At 36.8% G+C, this 20,750-nt stretch overlaps 1 protein-coding gene across 3 annotated transcripts in view; it reads right to left on the bottom strand.

The window, feature by feature from the left end:
• RSF1 (remodeling and spacing factor 1) overlaps positions 1-20,750 on the bottom strand; it is a 185,183-nt gene that overhangs the window by 86,598 nt on the left and 77,835 nt on the right. For 2 of the 3 annotated variants that reach the window (XM_077113472.1, XM_077113473.1), the window contains exon 5: positions 10-161. In XM_077113472.1, coding sequence (XP_076969587.1) covers positions 10-161 — 152 coding nt within the window. Of the gene's footprint in view, positions 162-20,750 lie in introns of those variants that run through there. The other variant, XM_077113474.1, reaches the window with a different exon arrangement.

Genomic DNA, 20,750 nt, shown 5'->3' with positions numbered 1-20,750 from the left:
AAAAAAAACCTTGTTTAGGCGTTTCTTCTTTTTTAGTCTCTTCATCATCTAAGCTGGGGCTTTCCCGTGAAGAGTTGTCCTGATGGCTAGAGTTTTTCAATAGTACAGGATCTATTTGTGCTTTCAGGAGCGCAAGAGTTTCAGCCAACTCATTTCGATTTCTGAATAAGAGAAAAAAATAAGACAGTATAAAAATTTTCCTTATGTTTGTTGTAAAAGCTTTCTGAATACCTACTGGGAATTAAAATTAAAAAACCCAGAAATTAAGAATACCCAAAACACGGATACACCTAGCTTTAATTGACCTTGAATTTCAAAACTAAGTGTATTAAAATAAACTATTCTCCAAAGAGGAATCTAACACTTTTCTCCCTATTGAATAAATTGACAATGCAGAGCTCTTTGGTTGAAAAGCAGGAAACAAACAAAAATGTAAGTTTGATAACTTTAAAAGGATTACAGAATTCCTAAGGAGTTTGAAATCAATATAAAACTTGCCTTAAGATGCATTTTTTAAAACAAAATCATTCATGGCAAATGAACAAAAGAGGACCTCATTTGCTGCTCAGATGTGGCCTCTCTCTCCCCAATTCTGCAAATGAAATTATTGCCCTCCCGCCTACATGGGACATGATATCCAGGGGTTAAAAGATTCCCTGACATGGGAGATGACTCCCAGAGATGAGCCTGGCCCTAATGCTGTGGGATCAGCAATGCCATCCTGACCAAAAGGGGGAAAAGAAGTTTAAAAAATAAGGTATCAGTTGCTGAGAAGTCAAGAGGCTACCCTGGAGGTCACTCTTAAATACGCTTCAGTCAGACAATGCTAGCTATCATAACTTGCCAACCTCCAAGCAAAACTACTCCCGCCAGCCCTAAGGAACCCCTAGGGTGATATACAAGATTCTACAAAGGTTCCGGGCACTAGGGTAACTTTCCAGAAACCTACAACCTCCAGATGGGTCTTCGGACCAGATAAGTCCTGAAATGCAGAGGCCAGCCTCTACAGAACATCAACTAGCTCTATACTCCTATTCCATATTATCAACAGCCCCTTCCAACATGAAAAAGTTACAATGGGCATAGCCCAAATACCCCTAAAATGTGGGGGAAAGATCAAAGGTGATGGTGGAGTTATGCAGAGAAGGTAGGGTTTAACAAATGAATATGAATGTTGAATCATTAAAATGATATCTCTTTTAGTCTCCAGCAACTAGAAGAAAAAACCCTAAAATCATGGAATTGCAACCCAAATCGTGGAATTGTAACCCAAACCAAACTCTGCAATCTGTTCTACAACTAAATGTTTTGATGTGCTTCGAAATTTATTGTGTTTGGTGTGTATGTTATTTTTTACAAAAAAGAAATTTAAAAAAAGGAAAAAAAAATCATTTAAATTCTTGATTCATTTGAAAATAAGAATACTTTTCAACCTTCGGCACTATTCCATGAGCTTCACATAAATTACTTCATAAAATCCCCAAATAACCTCATTATGTACTATTATGTCCCACCCCCCCATTTTTTTTGGAGGTAGGCAAATGCATCATTTCTTTTGTGGATAATCCATTTTCTATCAGCTTTTCAAAGAAATATTTTTTATTGACACACATCTTGGCACACATACAGTCCACACATGGTGTACAATCAGAGCTCATTTTTCTAATCACTGTAGTATGTTAGCAGCAAGTAACTTAAAAATGTCTTGACAGTGTAATTATGGGCACACGGAAACTGTAATATACTTTAAGAGTTCAGCTTTTATAAAATGGTTGTCAACCATAACAAATTTTTAAATATGTTTAGTGAGGTAAAATTTACATACTGTGAAATGCACAGATCTTAAGTGTTTGCTCATGAGTTCTGACAAATGCATATATATCTGTGTAATCCACACCTTTCTTAATATTAAAATATTACTATAGGGCGGGCCACGGTGGCTCAGCAGGCAAGAAGGCTTGCCTGCCATGCCAGAGGACCTGGGTTCGATTTCCAGTGCCTGCCCATGTAAAAAAAAAAAAAAAAAAAATTACTATGATCACAGACAATTCCAGCCTGTCCTTTCCTAATACTTCACTTCCCCTCAATGAAAAAAGTATTTTGATTATAGCCATCAATTAGTATTAATTCTAGAACTTTCTACAAATGGAGTGATATGCATTTTTTGCTGCTTTTTCTCATGTTTTGAGATAAATTCATAAAGTTTCATGTATATGTCATAATTTTTACTGAGTCAGTAAGCCATTGTAGAAAAATAAAGGTAGTATACCCCTTCTCGTGTTAACGGACTAATATTTTGAGACTGTTATGAATAAAGATGCTATAAACATTGTTGCACAAGGATTTTCATATAAAGGAGTTGTCATTTTTTCAAAATAAACATCTAGAAGTGAAATTACTGGGTCACAGGGAAACCGTTTGTTTAATATTTATAGAAAATGCCAAACTGTTTCCTAAAGTAGGTGTACCACTTTACACTCCCACCAGCAAGGTTTTTATAGTTCCAGTTGGTTCACATCCTTATTAACATGTGTTGTTAAGTACTTTTCATTTCAGCCCTACCTGATGAATAATGACACATTATAATTATTATTATAATGATGAATAATGAGCATTTTTTTTTCATGTGAATACTGGCTTTATGAAGTGTCTATCCAAGGATAAGGCACAATTTAAAAATTGGTTGTGTTTGTTTTTATTATTGAGTTGTAATGGTTCGTTATGTATTCTTGATGTAAGTTTTCTGCCAGAATTACAGGTTACAAATACTTTCCCCTAGCCCATGACTTGCCTGTTATTATTAATGGTGTCTTTGAACCAGTAGTGCTTAATCATGATTAAGTCTAATATACTTATTGTTTGGTTAATGTTTCTATGCCTTCTCCAGGAACTCTTTGCCTGCCCCAAAGTTGCAAAGACATTCACCTGTTTTGGTATAAAAGCTTCATAAATATAACTTTTACATTTGGGTCTATGATTCATCCCAAATTAACTTCTGTGTATAGTATGAGGTGAGGGTCAAGGTTCCTTTTGTCCTATGATATCCAGTAATTCCAGCAACATTGAGGGAAAAACACTTTCTTTTTTCCATTGAATTGCTTTGGGGCCACTGTTGAAAATCATTTAAACCTTAATGAATAAGTTTATTTCTAGACTCTTTTTTCTGTCCTATTAATCGATTTATCAATAATTTCACAATATCACCCTTTCGTGATTACTGTAGCACATAAGTCTTGAAAACAGGGAGTGCAACTGCTCCAATTTTTTCTTCCTTTTTTTGAAATTGTTTTAGATATTCTAAGTCATTGGCATTACATTTTAGAATGGACATAAAAATTTTTATAAAAAAAAGCCTGCTGTGTTAATAAAATGTCCTGAAATATGAAAAGCACCCTAGCTAGTCATGTACATTTCAATACCATTTTCTTATATTTTTTGAGACTGTAACATTTTCACATATTTAAAAAAATAATTCTGAGTTAGGAATAAGGTATTTAGCAATTTTTTTCTTCTGTTTTCTTTTTTAGATTTTTGCTTATTTTATTCTGTTTAGTTTAAGATATACAACCCCATGGCTTTGGTTTCTCTTTTCTTTCTGGTGCAAAAAGCTTTACTTGTGTACAATTGGTTCATGGCTTGTTAGAAGGCAGCAAGGCAGTCAGTTAAAAAGATGCCTCCTAGCTGGAGGGAGGGGCTCACATAGAGGCCTGGAAGCCAGGAGAGTACAGAGTAGCCACCCAAAGGCCTCAGGGTCTCCTGAGGCTCCTAGCTGTGCTTGCACGTGAGCCTTTGGAGAAGATCACTAGTATGATGACCTCCTGCCTGGAGGTAAACAACCAGTAATTTCACATCTTCATCAAACTTCAATCCTTTTTAGGACTCAATTATACTCCATTGTATGTACATACCACATTTTGTTTACCCAGTCCCCTGTTATGGACATGTGGGTTGTTTCTATCTTTTGGCACTACTATAGACATTTGTACACATTGTTTAGAATTCTTTTGGGTATATACTAGGAGAGGAATTGCTGGGTCATTTGGTAATTCTATGTTTAATTTTTGAACATCAAACCTTAGCACAGTGGCTGGAAGTACTGCAAAATTAAAAGGTTTTAATTTTGATGCAGTTCAATTTATATTTTCTTTGTCACTTGCTATTTTGGTGTCCTATACAAGTAGATAATGCCTCATTAAAGATCACAGTGATTTATTCTTATGTTTTAATTTCAAGAGATTTATAGCTTCAGCTATTACATTTAGTTCTCTGATCCAATTACAGTTACTCTTTCCTTATTGTGTAAAGAATCAGTCCAACTTCACAATTTAGCATGTGGATATCCAATTGTTTTAGCACCATTTGTTGAAAAGACTATTCTTTCCTTGACGAATTACCTAGATATCCTTGTTAAAATCAACTGACCAAAAATGTGAGAGTTTATTTCTGTCAATTCTATTTAATTGAACTATTTGTCTATCTTTTTGACAATACTACATTGTTTTGATCACTAAAGCTTGGTATTAAGTTTTGAAATCTGAAAGTGTGAGTTCACCAATTTTGTTCTTTCTCAAGGTTGTTTCGGCTTTATTTTTAATACAAATTCCTTGCATTTTGTCTGAATTTTAGGACCAGCTGGTCAATTTCTGCAGAAAAGACAATCGGGATTTTGAAACAATAAGATCGATTTTGGGAGTACTGCCACATTAATAAAGTTAAGACCTCTGATCTATGATCATGGGATGTCTTTGAATTTAGCTAGATCTCCTTCAATTCCACTCAAAAATGTTTTGTACATTTTAGAGTACAAGGTTTTTAACTTTTATTAAATTTATTTTATTATTTTTGACTGCTATTATATATGTGTAATCGATTTTTCAATATTAATCTTATATCATATCACCTTCAATTTTATTAACATTAATAGATTTTAGGGAATTTCTTAAAATTTTTTATATATAAGATTATGTCAGAGGGCGGGGCCAAGATGGCGGCTTAGTAAGGTACGCGCGTCTTAGTTCCTCCTCCAGAGCAACTATTAGGTGAACAGAAACAGTGCAGAACAGTTCCCAGGGACACGGCAGGGAATGAACACACAGCGTGCCCCAGTCTAGACTCGCTAGACAGACTGCGAGATTCTGCTGCGGTGAGATCCCCGAGCGGGGCACAATTTCCCGAGCAGCGGCAGCTGGCGGCCAGAGCGCCTCCCTCCCTTCTTCCCGGGACAGCTGAGAGTCTCGGAGAGGCAAGTTTCCCAAGCCACGGCGGCCGGTGCTCCTCTTTTGCGGGCGGCTTCCTGGACCGGCTACGAGTCTCGGATCAGAGGGCTACCCAAGCCGCAGTGGCCCTCCCCCGCGGGCGGCTTGCTGGTCCGGTGGCGAGTTCCCCAGGCTGCGGCAGCCGGCGACCGGCACCCCTCCAGGGAGAGGAGGGAATTTCCGACAGTGTCAGGGACTGGGTAAAACCAAACACCAATACGGGTATTAATAATAGGAGCCACAGGATCCCCTCAAGCTGCGGCGGCTGACGCCCCCACAATGCGCGGCCCCCCGGACCAACTGAGAGAATTGGATCGGAAATCCCCAGGTCGCGGAGAACGGTGATCGGGGGGGATCCCTTCCAAACACGTGAGACAAATGTGTGCCACAAGCGCCACCTACTGGGCAGGATAAGAAAAACAGAACCCAGAGATTTCACAGAAAAATCTTACAACCTGTTGGGTCCGACACCCAGGGAAATCTGACTAAATGCCCAGACGCCAGCAGAAGATAACGGACCATGCTCAGAAGATTGAGAATATGGCCCAGTCAAAGGAACAAACCAATACTTCAAATGAGATACAGGAGCTGAAACAACTAATGCTGAATATATGAACAGAAATGGAAAACCTCTTCAAAAGCGAAATCGATAAATAGAGGGAGGACTTGAAGAAGACATGGGCTGAACAAAAAGAAGAAATAGAAAAACTGAAAAAACAAATCACAGAACTTATGGAAGTGAAGGATAAAGTAGAAAAGATGGAAAAAACAATGGATACCTACAATGATAGATTTAAAGAGACAGAAGATAGAATTAGTGATTTGGAGGATGGAACATCTGAATTCCAAAAAGAAACAGAACTATCCGGAAAAGAATGGAAAAATTTGAACAGGGGATCAGGGAACTCAAGGACAATATGAACCGCACAAATATACGTGTTGTGGGTGTCCCAGAAGGAGAAGAGAAGGGAAAAGGAGGAGAAAAACTAATGGAAGAAATTATCACTGAAAATTTCCCAACTCTTATGAAAGACCTAAAATTACAGATCCAAGAAGTGCACCGCACTCCAAAGAGATTAGACCCAAATAGGCGTTCTCCGGACACTTACTAGTTAGAATGTCAGAGGTCAAAGAGAAAGAGAGGATCTTGAAAGCAGCAAGAGAAAAACAATCCATCATATACAAGGGAAACCCAATAAGACTATGTGTAGATTTCTCAGCAGAAACCATGGAAGCTAGAAGACAGTGGGATGATATATTTAAATTACTAAAAGAGAAAAACCGCCAACCAAGACTCCTATATCCAGCAAAACTGTCCTTCAAAAATGAGGGAGAAATTAAAACATTCTCAGACAAAAAGTCACTGAGAGAATTTGTGACCAAGAGACCAGCTCTGCAAGAAATACTGAAGGGAGCACTAGAGTCAGATACAAAAAGACAGAAGAGAGAGGTATGGAGAAGAGTGTAGGAAGAAGGAAAATCAGATATGATATATATAATACAAAAGGAAAAAGTTAGAGGAAAATATTATCCAAACAGAAATAACACTAAATGTTAATGAACTGAATTCCCCAATCAAAAGACATAGATTGGCAGAATGGATTAAAAAACAGGATCCTTCTATATGCTGTCTACAGGAAACACATCTTAGACCCAAAGATAAACATAGGTGGAAAGTGAAAGGTTGGGAAAAGATATTTCATGCAAATAACAAACAGAAAAGAGCAGGAGTGGCTATGCTAATATCCAAAAAATTAAACTTCAAATGTAAAACAGCTAAAAGAGACAAAGAAGGACACTATCTACAAATAAAAGGAACAATTAAACAAGACATAACAATCATAAATATTTACGAACGGAACCAGAATGCCCCAAAATACGTGAGGAATACACTGCAAACACTGAAAAGGGAAATAGACTCATATACCATAATAGTTGGAGACTTCAGTTCACCACTCTTATCAATGGACAGAACATCTAGACAGAGGATCAATAAAGAAATAGAGAATCTGAATATTACTACAAATGAACTAGACTTAACAGACATTTATAGGACATTACATCTCACAACAGCAGGATACACCTTTTTCTCAAGTGCTCATGGATCATTCTCAAAGATAGACCATATGCTGGGTCACAAAGCAAGTAATAACAAATTTAAAAAGATTGAAATCATACACAACACTTTCGCCGATCATAAAGGAATGAAGTTGGAAATCAATAATAGGCCGAGCGTCAGAAAATTCACAAATACATGGAGGATCAAAAACACACTCTTAAACAACAAGTGGGTCAAAGAAGAAATTGCAAGAGAAATTAGCAAATACCTCGAGGCGAATGAAAATGAAAACACAACATATCAAAACTTATGGGACGCAGCAAAGGCAGTGCTAAGAGGGAAATTTATTGCCGTAAATGAATATATCAGAAAAGAAGAAAAGGTAAAAATGCAGGAATTAACTATCCACTTGGAAGAACTGGAGAAAAAACCGCAAACTAACCCCAAAGTAAGCAAGAGGAAAGAAATAACAAAGATTAGAGCAGAAATAAATGAAATTGAAAACATGAAAACAATAGAGAAAATCAATAAGACCAGAAGTTGGTTCTATGAGAAAATCAATAAGATTGATGGGCCCTTAGCAAGATTGACAAAAAGAAGAAGAGAGAGGATGCAAATAAATAAGATCAGAAATGGAAGAGGAGACATAACCACTGACCTCACAGAAATAAAGGAGGTAATAACAGGATACTATGAACAACTTTACACTAATAAATACAACAATTTAGAGGAAATGGACGGGTTCCAGGAAAGACATGAACAACCAACTTTGACTCAAGAAGACATAGATGACCTCAACAAACCAATCACAAGTAAAGAAATTGAATTAGTCATTCAAAAGCTTCCTAAAAAGAAAAGTCCAGGACCAGACGGCTTCACATGTGAATTCTATCAAACATTCCAGAAAGAATTAGTACCAACTCTCCTCAAAATCTTCAAAAAAATCGAAGTGGAGGGAAAACTACCTAATTCATTCTATGAAGCCAACATCACCATCATACCAAAACCAGGCAAAGATATCACAAAAAAAGAAAACTACAGACCAATCTCTCTAATGAATATAGATGCAAAAATCCTCAATAAAATTCTAGCAAATCGTATCCAACAACACATTAAAAGAATTATACATCATGACCAAGTAAGATTCATCTCAGGTATGCAACGATGGTTCAACATAAGAAAATCAATTAATGCAATATACCATATCAACAAATCAAAGCAGAAGAATCACATGATCATCTCAATTGATGCAGAGAAGGCATTTGACAAGATTCAACATCCTTTCCTGTTGAAAACACTTCAAAAGATAGGAATACAAGGGAACTTCCTTAAAATGATAAAGGGAATATATGAAAAACCCACAGCAAATATCATCCTCAATGGGGAAAAATTGAAAACTTTCCCCCTAAGATCAGGAACAAGACAAGGATGTCCACTATCACCACTATTATTCAATATTGTGTTGGAGGTTCTAGCCAGAGCAATTAGACAAGGAAAAGAAATACAAGGCATCAAAATTGGAAAGGAAGAAGTAAAACTATCACTGTTTGCAGACGATATGATACTATACGTCGAAAACCCGGAAAAATCCACAACAAAACTACTAGAGCTAATAAATGAGTACAGCAAAGTAGCAGGTTACAAGATCAACATTCAAAAATCTGTAGCATTTCTATACACTATCAATGAACAAGCGGAGGGGGAAATCAAGAAACGAATCCCATTTACAATTGCAGCTAAAAGAATGAAATACCTAGGAATAAATTTAACTAAAGAGAAAAAAAACCTATATAAAGAAAACTACAAAAAACTGCTAAAAGAAATCACAGAAGACCTAAATAGATGGAAGGGCATACCGTGTTCATGGATTGGAAGACTAAATATAATTAAGATGTCAATCCTACCTAAATTGGTTTACAGATTCAATGCAATACCAATCAAAATCCCAACAACGTATTTTTCTGAAATAGAAAAACCAATAAGCAAATTTATCTGGAAGGGCAGGGTGCCCCGAATTGCTAAAAACATCTTGAGGAAAAAAAACGAAGCTGGAGGTCTCGCGCTGCCTGACTTTAAGGCATATTATGAAGCCACAGTGGTCAAAACAGCATGGTATTGGCATAAAGATAGATATATCGACCAATGGAATCGAATAGAGTGCTCAGATATAGACCCTCTCATCTATGGACATTTGATCTTTGATAAGGCAGTCAAGCCAACTCACCTGGGACAGAACAGTCTCTTCAATAAATGGTGCCTAGAGAACTGGATATCCATATGCAAAAGAATGAGAGAAGACCCGTATCTCACACCCTATACAAAAGTTAACTCAAAATGGATCAAAGATCTAAACATTAGGTCTAAGACCATAAAACAGTTAGAGGAAAATGTAGGGAGATATCTTATGAAACTTACAATTGGAGGCGGTTTTATGGACCTTAAACCTAAAGCAAGAGCACTGAAGAAGGAAATAAATAAATGGGAGCTCCTCAAAATTAAATACTTTTGTGCATCAAAGAACTTCATCAAGAAAGTAGAAAGACAGCCTACACAATGGGAGACAATATTTGGAAACGACATATCAGATAAAGGTCTAGTATCCAGAATTTATAAAGAGATTGTTCATCTCAACAACAAAAAGACAGCCAACCCAATTACAAAATGGGAAAAAGACTTGAACAGACACCTCTCAGAAGAGGAAATACGGATGGCCAAAAGGCACATGAAGAGATGCTCAATGTCCCTGGCCATTAGAGAAATGCAAATCAAAACCACAATGAGATATCATCTCACACCCACCAGAATGACCATTATCAGCAAAACAGAAAATGACAAGTGCTGGAGAGGATGCGGTGAAAGAGGCACACTTATCCACTGTTGGTGGGAATGTCAAATGGTGCAACCGCTGTGGAAGGCAGTTTGGCGGTTCCTCAAAAAGCTGAATATAGAATTGCCATACGACCCAGCAATACCATTGCTGGGAATCTACTCAAAGGACTTAAGGGCAAAGACACAAACGGACATTTGCACACCAATGTTTATAGCAGCGTTATTTACAATTGCAAAGAGAAGGAAACAGCCAAAATGTCCATCAACAGAGGAGTGGCTAAACAAACTGTGGTATATACATACGATGGAATATTATGCAGCTTTAAGGCAGGATAAACTTGTGAAGCATGTAATAACATGGATGGACCTAGAGAACATTATGCTGAGTGAGTCTAGCCAAAAACTAAAAGACAAATACTGTATGGTCCCAATGATGTGAATCGACATTTGAGAATAAACTTGGAATATGTCATTGGTAACAGAGTCCAGCAGGAGTTAGAAACAGGGTAAGATAATGGGTAATTGCAGCTGAAGGGATACAGACTGTGCAACAGGACTACATACAAAAACTCAAAAATGGACAGCACAATAATACCTAATTGTAAAGTAATCATGTTAAAACACTGAATGAAGCTGCATCTGAGCTATAGGTTTTTCTGTTTTGTTTTTTTTTACTATTATTACTTTTATTTTTTTCTCTATATTAACATTCTATATCTTTTTCGGTTGTGTTGCTAGTTCTTCTAAACCGATGCAAATGTACTAAGAAACGATGATCATGCATCTATGTGATGATGTTAAGAATTACTGATTGCATATGTAGAATGGTATGATTTCTAAATGTTGGGTTAATTTCTTTTTTTCCGTTAATTAATAATAAAAAAAAAAGATTATGTCATCTGAGAATACAGATAATTTTACTTTCTCCTATACATTATAGTTACATTGTATTTCTTTTCTTGTCAAATTGCCGTGCCTAGAATCTCTACAGTCATGTTAAATACCAGTGGTAAAAGTGGGTATCAATTGTCTTGTTCTTGATATTAGAGGGTAAGCATTCTTTCTTTCATTATTAAGTATTAGCTGAGGGGTTCTTTGAAGATGCTGTCTTAATTTGCCAGGGCTGCTATAACAAAATACCATACACTGTTCGACTTAAATAGGAATTTATTGGTTACAAAATCCAAAAATGAAAATTTTGGTAGGCCATGCCTTTTCCAAAGTCTGGAGTATTCTGGTGGTGTCTTGATGTCTACCTCCACCACTTGGTGACTGTCTAATTCTGTTTCTTCCTCGGACCTGTATGTCTGTGTCCAATTTTCCTTTGCATATAAGGACTCCCATCATATTAGATTTAGGCCCACCTTGATTCAATCTGGCTTTACCTTAATAGTATCTTTGAAGATCCTATTAGCAAGTGAGTTTGCACTACAGGATAGGGATTAGGACTTGAGCATGTTTTGTGGAGGAAATGATTCAATCCCCAACAGACACCTTTAATCATGTTGAGAAAATTCCTCTCTATTCCTTGTTTGTTGAGCATTTTTATCATCAAGAGTAGTGGATTCGGTCAAACGGTTTTTCTCTATTAAAATAAACATGTGGTTTTTACCCATTATTTTATTGACTTTGTGTTTTACATTGATTGTCAGATACTGAACCAACCCTGTCTTTCTGGGACAAATACCACTTGATTATGACATCTAAATCCTTTTATATTTTTCTGGATTTGGATTAATTTTGTTGAGAATTTTTGCGTATGTTTTCGTAAGCAATGTTAGTATAGATTTGTTCTGTTTGTCCTGTTTTTTTTTTTTTTTTTTGCATGACATTTTTAGTTTTAGCAACAGAGTAATACTGGCCATATAGGATGAGCTGGAAAACGTATTCTCATTTTCTATATTTTGGAAAAATTTTAGAAAAATTGGCATTGACTCCTTTCTATTTGGTAGACTTCACCAGGGTAACCATTTATTCCTGGGGTTTTCCATGTGAAAAGTTTTAAACGAACCAATTCAATCTCTATTTGTTATCCATCTAATTAGGCTTTTAATTTTCTTCTAGGGTCAGTTTTGGTAGTTTGCTTCTAGTAATTTGTCCATTTCATCTAGGTAAACAAATTTGTTGGCATGGAGTTGATCACAGCATTTCTTTATTATTCTTGTTATTTCTGTAAGATAGGTAGTGATACCCCTCCGCTACCATTTTTTTTGATTTTGGTAATCTGGTTGGTCCACTTAAACTTTAGTCATTTCTGTTGATCTTTTCAGAGTCAACTTTTGGTTTAACTGATTTTCTCTATTTTCATTCATTTCTATGTAATTGTGATTATTTTCTTTCTTTTGCTTGCTTTGTGTTTAGTTTATGCTTCTTTCCCATTGCCTTAATGTGAACATTCAGGGAACTTATTTAAGATTTTCTTTAAAAATAGCCATTCAGAGCTATAAATTTCCCTGTAAGTACTGCTTTAATTGCATTCCAAACATTTTGTTATTTTATGTTTCAATTTCATTCATCTCAAAGTAATCCCAAATTTTCCTGTGACTTCTTTGACTCATCGGTTGGCTATTAAAGAGTATGCTATTCAATTTGTCATATTTTTCTATTCCCTAAACTTCATTCTATTACTCATCTCTAATAATTATGCTGTGTGTGAAGAAAATAAGCTATTATGATTCTCTCCTTTTACATTTATTGAGGCTTGTATTATGTTCAAACATATGGTTTCTCCTAGAGAATGTTCCCATGCATTTGAGAATAAGATGCAATTCCAGACCATTTTGTAGATGTCTATTAGTTCTAGTTGCTTTATAAGGTTATTCAAGTCTTCCCTAGTTGTTCTTTCTAGTTGAATCGGGGTATTAAAGTACTAACTATTATCGCTGAATAGTTGAACCTTTATAATTCTGTCAGCTTTTGCTTCATGTATTTGGGTCTTGTGTAGTAAAGGGTTAAACTCAAAGGGCTTGTGGTACTCAAGCCCTGCACATTCCAAAGAAACTGTGGCCCTTGACCACTCTTGTGAGATAACCTCTGAGCCCCTGGCATATCCTGCTTGATAACAGTATCTTTATATACCCGAGACACTGACGCATACTAGTTTATTCCAGAAGTGTAATTTACTATGAACGCCTGTTTGTTTGTCCAGGGCTTATGGCCTCACTGTATTGGTTTGATCGGAGGCTGGGGCTAGAGACTGAGTACTTTAGGCCTATTAGGCTGGCATTTCATGTCCAAATGACCAACTTCAACAAAAACCAGAGACACAAAGACTCAGGTGAGCTTCTCTTTTCCTGATTTTAATCTGTCTTCTTTCATGGTAATAAATTATAACCACAGATATAAGAGGTTTTCTGAGTTCTGTGAGCTTTAGTGAATCATCAAATCTTTGTGTGGTCTTGGGGATCACCAACACAAGACTTTTTATAATTCTTGTACCTTCTTGACGCATTCATCCTTTTGACATGATAAAATGTCCATTATATTAATCTCCAGTAACCATTTCATAATTAAAAATGTTTTTTCTAATATTAGTATTACTAAGAACTATAGCTTTCTTTTGGTTATGTTTCAATCTATTTCTATCTTTACTGCTGTTCTAGTTTGCTAGCTGCCAGAATGGAACAGACCAAAGACAGATTGGCTTTTAATACACGGGGATTTATTTTGTTAGTTCTTCAGAGGAAAGGCAGCCAACTTTCCACTGAGGTTCTTTCTTACATGGAAGGCACAGGATGGTCTCTGCTGGCCTTTTCTCCAGGCCCCTGGGTTCCAACAACTTTCCCTGGGGTGACTTCTTTTTGCACCTCCAAAGGCCTGGGCTGAGCTACAAGTACTGAGATGAGGTATGCTGAGTTGCTTAGGCTGTGCTACACTGTGCTCTCTCATTTAAGCACCAGCCAATTAAGTCAAATGTCATTCATTGCAGTAGGTACCTCTCCTAGCCAACTGCAGATGTAATTAGCAACAGATGAGGTTTACGTACCATTGGCTCAAGTCCACAGCAACAGAACTAGGTGCCTTCACCTGGTCAAGTTGACAAGTGAATCTAACACAACTGCTAAACTTTCCTGTTGACAGCATATAGTTGCATTAAAAACATTCAGATGACAATCTCTTTAGATCAGATAATATCATTCACATTTAATAGTGTTATTACAGTTGATTTACACTTGTCATTTACTTAGTCTTATCTATTTTCATCACATCTTTTTTGTTTCTTTGTTCTTTCTCTAAGACTCTGTTTTACAATAAATGAATAGCTTTTAGTGTAACATTTTAATTTCTTTAATGATTTTTTTCTCTATTTTTCTGTAGTTACTTTCATAGTAATTGCTCTAGGGCTTACCATATAAATCTTAACAAATCAGAATTTACTCTTTTTCTTTTTTCTTGTTTTGAAAACATATTTTATTAATTAATGGAAAAAAAGAAATTAACCCAACATTTAGAAATCATACCATTCTACATATGCAATCAGTAATTCTTAACATCATCACATAGATGCATGATCATCGTATCTTAGTACATTTGCATCGGTTAAGAAGAACAAGCAACACAACAGAAAAAGATATAGAATGTTAATAAAGAGAAAAAAATAAAAGTATTAATAATAGTAAAAAAAAAAACAAAAAAAAACCCTATAGCTCAGATGCAGCTTCATTCAGTGTTTTAACATGATTACTTTACGAATAGGTATTATTGTGCTGTCCATTTTTGCAGAATTTACTCTTATTTAATTTCAGTAGCATAAAAATTTCTTGCTATTAGCTCTTTTCCTCTTCCTCTTTTTGCGCTATGATTGGCATATTACGTCTATATGTTAAAAAAGAGCAAGTATGTATTTACAGAGTTTGTTACATTAGCTTTGTTGTTTATTATTTCTGGTTCTCTACATTTACTGCTGTATATTGGAATTAGCTTTTGTGGTCATTTACTTACACCAATACAGCACTACACACACATACTTGTGTTATATTACATTTTGATGTTATAGATCCAACAATATAAACAGGTACATATTTGTTCTTGTAAGATAAGAAATATGCAAGTATACTCTTTTTTATAATAACCTACGTATTTACTTTTATCAGTTTTTCTGTTTTGGGGGGATGGATTTGAATTACTTTTTAGAATCACTTGCTGCTTCCTCGCTGTTTTGCAGAGTACATAATCAGTTATCTTAATGTTCAGTCATTCTTTCGTCAGCACAAATGCTGGGCATTTCAGTGAATTTATGATTTACACTATTATACTTTTTAAGTCCAAAATTTCCATCTCAGTCGCTTTATTGGTATTTTCTATTTAATATGACATTATCATTATAATCTCATTTATTTTGTTAAGCATGGTTTCCTTTATTTCTCTGAATATATTTGTAAGAGTTGCTTTGAAGTCTTCAAATCCAACTTCTGGGCCTCTTATACTTCCCTTCTGTCATTTGCTTTTTCCTGTGTGTTGGTCACATTTTCCTGTTTCTTTATAGGGCTTAAATTTTCTTTTTCCTTTTGAGAAATGAACATGTTAGATAATATAGTGGAGCAATCTGGATACTGACTGCACCCTACTCCAGGGTTTATTGTTTTTATAATTTATTTGTTTTAAACTTGCCTGGACTATTTCAGTAAAGTATACTTCCCTTGCAGAACACAGCCTCTGCATTGCTTTTTTGGAGGGTACAGCCTGGGATACCCATCAAGTCAGCCGGGGCTGACAGTATTTTTTTTGTTTAACTTTTTATTAATTAAAAAAAAGTTAACAAACAAAATATTAAGATATCATTCCATTCTACATATATAATCAGTAATTCTTAATAGTATCACATAGTTTCATATTCATCATTTCTTAGAACATTTGCATCGATTTAGATAAAGAAATAAAAAGACAACAGAAAAAGAAATAAAACGATAACAGAGAAAAAAAAGATTATACATACCATACCCCTTACCCCTTGTTTTCATTTACCACTAGCATTTCAAACTAAATTTATTTTAACATTTGTTCCCCCTATTATTTATTTTTATTCCATATGTTCTACTCTTCTGTTGATATAGTAGTTAAAAGGAGCATCAGACACAAGGTTTTAACATTCACTCTTGGGGGTGACTCTTAGGCCTAAATTTTAAGTAGAGTTGACCTATCTTTTGTGGGGTTAAGTTTCATATGAACAATATATAGCTCACTGTAAAAGCTACATCATTGTTCAATCATCTTCAAGAAACATGACTATGGGCGGGCCACGGTGGCTCAGCAGGTAAGAGTGCTTCTCTGCCATGCCTGAGGACCTGGGTTCAATTCTCGAGGCCTGCCCATGTATATATATATATATATATATAAAGAAACATGGCTACTGGAACACAGCTCTACATTTTCAGGCAGTTCCCTCCAGCCTCTCCGCTACATCTTGAACAACAAGGTGATATCTACTTAATGCATAAGAATAACCTCCAGGATAACCTCTCGACTCAGTTTGGAATCTCTCAGCCATTGACACTTAGTCTCATTTCACTCTTCCCCCTTTGGTCAAGAAGGATCTCTCAATCCCTTGATGTTAATTCTCAGCTCATTCTAGGATTTTATTCAGTCCCTTGATGCTGAGTCTCAGCTCCTTCCAGGATCTCGGCCCACGCTGCCAGGAAGGTCCACACCCCTGGGAGTCATATCCCACACAGAGAGGGGGAGGGTGGTTAGACTGCTCGTCATGTTGGCTGGAGAGAGAGGCCACATCTGAGCAACAAAAGAGGCTCTCTTGGGGGTGACTCTTAGACCTAAATTTTAAGTAAACTTGACCTATCTTTTGTGGGGTTAAGTTTCTTATGAACAAACCCCAAGACTGGGGGCTCAGCCTATAGCTTTGGTTGTCCACACTGCTTGTGAGAATATCAAGAATTCAACTTGGGGAAGTTGAATTTCCCCCCACTCTCACCATTTCCCAAAGGGGGCCTGCAAATACTTTTCCAGTCACTGATCAAATCACTCTGGGAATCATCGGGGTATCACTCTGGACAAACCAACAAAATCTCATGTCCTACCTGAGATTCTAAGTACTTATGACATTCAATCAAACTATCTACATGAGTTATATTAGGAAATGCTCTAGTCAAAATATAAATTTTGTAACAAATAAACATTTTTTGCTTTAGTCTCACCCATAAGGTGACATTTTAAATTATTAATTATCATCTATTTTCAGCACCCTGCAATAATGACATTCCTTTGTTCTTCCTCATGCAAAAACATTTTTAAAATCTGTACACTATACATTTCACTATTATTATACACTCAGGCATTCCTAGATTATACCATCTCGATCGTTACCATCTATCTTTCTTTCTGATTTCATTTATGTCCCCAGCCCTCCTCCCTCTATCATTCTCACATGCAGCTTCATTCAGTATTTTAACATAATTACCTTACAGTTAGGTAGTATTGTGTTGTCCATTTCTGAGTTTTTATATTCAGTCCTGTTGCACAATCCGTATCCCTTCAGCTCCAACTACCCAATATCTCATCCTATTTCTATCTCCTGATGGTCTCTGTTATGAAGGAAATACTCCAAGTTTCTTCACTAATGTCAGTTCATATCAGTGAGACCATACAGTATTTGTCCTTTTGTTTCTGGCTAATCACACTCAGCATAATGGCCTTAAGGTCCATTCATTTGTTACATACTTCATAACTTTATTCTGTCTTACAGCTGCATAATATTCCATCTTATGTAAATGTCACAGTTTGTTTAGTCATCTGTCTGCTGATGGACATTTTGGCTGTTTCCATCTCTTGGTAATTGTTAATAATGCTGCTATAAACATTGGTGTGTATATGTCCATTTGTCTCCTTGGCCTCGTGTCCTTTGAGTACAGACAGCATTTATAGATGGGTCCTGTTTTTTAATCCATTCTGCCAGACTATGTCTTTTGACTGGAGAGTTTAATCCATTAACATTCAATGTTATTACTGCATGGGTAGTACTTTCTTCTCCTATTTTGCCTTCTGGATTTTATATGTCATATCTAATTTTCCTTCTTTTTACCTTTACTCATAGTCTTCCTTTCTATGCCTTTCTCCACACCTCTCTCTTCTGTCTTCATATCTGTCTCTAGTGTTTCCTTTAGTATTTCTTGCAGAGCTGGTCTCTCAGTCAGAAGTTCTCTCAGTGATTTTTTGTCTGAAAATGTTTTAATTTCTCCCTCATTTTTGAAGGACAGTTTTGTTGGATATAGAATTCTTGGTTGGCAGTTTTTCTCTTTTAATAATTTAAATATATTATCCCACTGTCTTCTCGCCTCCATGGTTTCTGCTGAGAGATCTGCGCATAGTCTTATTGGGCTTCCCTTGTATGTGATGGATTGCTTTTCTCTTGCTGCTTTCAAGATCCTCTTCTTTCTCTTTGACTCTGACATTCTGATTATTAAATGTCTTAGAGTATGTCTATTTGGATCTATTCTCTTTGGGGTACGCTGGGATCTGTAATTTTAAGTCTTTCATAAGAGTTAGGAAATTTTCAATGATAATTTCCTCCATTAGTTTTTCTCCTCCTTTTCCCTTCTCTTCTCCTTCTGGGACACCCACAACATGTATATTCATGCGCTTCATATTGTCTTTCAATTCCCTGAGTCCCTGCTTTTATTTTTCCATTTTTTTCCTATAGTTTCTGTTTCATGTCGGATTTCAGATGTTCCGTCCTCCAGTTCAGAAACCCTATGCTCTATCTCTCGAAGTCTACCATTGTAGGTTTCCATTGTTTTTTTCATCTCTTCTACTGTGTCTTTCATTCCCATAAGTTCTGTGATTTGTTTTTTCAGACTTTCAGTTTCTTCTTTTTGTTCTTTCCTTGCCTTCTTTATATCCTCCCTCAATTCATTGATTTGTTTTTTGATGAGGTTTTCCATGTCTCTTCATACATTCTGAATTAATTGTTTCAGCTCCTGCATGTCATTTGAATTGTTGGTTTGTTCGTTTGACTGGGCCACATCTTCAATTTTCCTGATGTGATTTGTTATTTTTTGCTGGTGTCTAGGTATTTAATTACCTTAATTAGTTTATTCTGGAGATTGCTTTCACTTCTTTTATCTAGGCTTTTCTTGCTGGATGAATTTGTTGTCTATCTGTTCTTTGGCATTCTGTTCAGCTTTATCTGGACCTTTAGCTTAAGTTTTGTTTAACAGAGGAGAATTTTTCAGTTCTTGTTTTCTTGTTTCTTGCCCGGCTTGTGTGGTGCCTTACCCCCACCACTCTTAGGAGGGTCTACTTAGATATTATAGACCCCAGCCAGATTTTCCCAGACCAAACTGGCCTCCTATCAGGAGGAAAGAGTCACCTGCATTGGTTTTCCCTGAGGGTGAGACCCAGCAGGTCCAAAGACTTTCCTGTGAAGTCTCTGTACTCTGTTTTTCTTATCCTGCCCTGTGTGTGGCGCTTGTCTGAGTGCAGGTCCCACCAGCATAGGATGATGCGGTGCGTTTAACTTTGGCAGACTCTCTCTGCTGGGGGCATGGTGGAGACAGAGGAGGGGTTGTAGGCTGGTTTTAATGGCTTCAAATTACCAAGCCCTGGTGTCTGAATTCCTTGATGAAGAAATTCCACCTGAGTTGGGCTTCACCCCTCCCCTGGGGGAGGCACAGGCTCCAGACAAGCCCCAAAAGAGCTTACTTCTGCCTATGCCTGGGGTAGTTGCAGCCTGAAAAGTCCTGCCGCTGTATCCAGAGGCAGTCAAGCCTTTGTAGATACACAGCCACAAAAACCTCTGTTTCCTTCTTTTTTTTTTTCCCCCCTTTTTCTGACAGTATTTTTAACTGGCTTGTGGCTCTCTTTGTCTTTCTGTGATACCACTATGTTTGCCTCTACTGATTCCCACATTGTTCTCAACAATATAAATTTCTCCACAGTTGGATCCATTTATATTCAGGCCCCTTTGCAGGTGGAGACTCTGAGGCTAGTTTCATCTGCAGGAAGGCTCTTAGCTGTATTTTTTTCCAACTTCTCTGTTAAACTTCTCAGCTAGTGTATGGTTTAAGCTGCGTGCTCTCATAGAACAACTAGTTCTTAACTATTTACCACCAAAATCTTCAATGTTTTAGACAGCATCCTTAGATTTAAGCTTCCCGATATTCAGCTTCAAGTAAAGTCAGTTCCCTTGGAGAATGCTATGGGGCACACTGTTTTTATGGCCTAGCCGATCTACTGGACAAAACCGCTGGGCCTCTGTTCTGGAAATGGGAGCAGGGACAGTGGTCTTATTCTTTTGGATTGACATCCCCGCTTTATGAGTGAGACACAGGGCAGGAACTTTTCTTAGCTTTCTTCTCCTTGAATGAAACCCTGTGTAACAAGTAAGCTGGAGCCAAGGTCATCTGGACTCAATGCTCCTGGCCTGTTGCTATGTCGGGGATAGAGCTTCCATCTTATGAGCAGCAACTGTGTGGGAGAAGTGAGTCCCAGACCACTCAGCTTCTCTTGCTTGGAACAGAATTCTGCAACCAGTTAAGAAATGCCTTCTGGATAGAATCAAGATACCTCAAACCTGTACTGGGAGTTGAAAGGGGAGAGGGAGGGCTGTGTTTGTGGGTGCACCTACCTAAAGTACAGTTGCTATTATGCTGAGCTAG

Source organism: Tamandua tetradactyla, chromosome 8, assembly GCF_023851605.1.
Source record: "Tamandua tetradactyla isolate mTamTet1 chromosome 8, mTamTet1.pri, whole genome shotgun sequence".
Lineage (NCBI taxonomy): Eukaryota > Metazoa > Chordata > Mammalia > Pilosa > Myrmecophagidae > Tamandua > Tamandua tetradactyla.
This window is presented reverse-complemented; position numbering and strand designations above follow the sequence as displayed.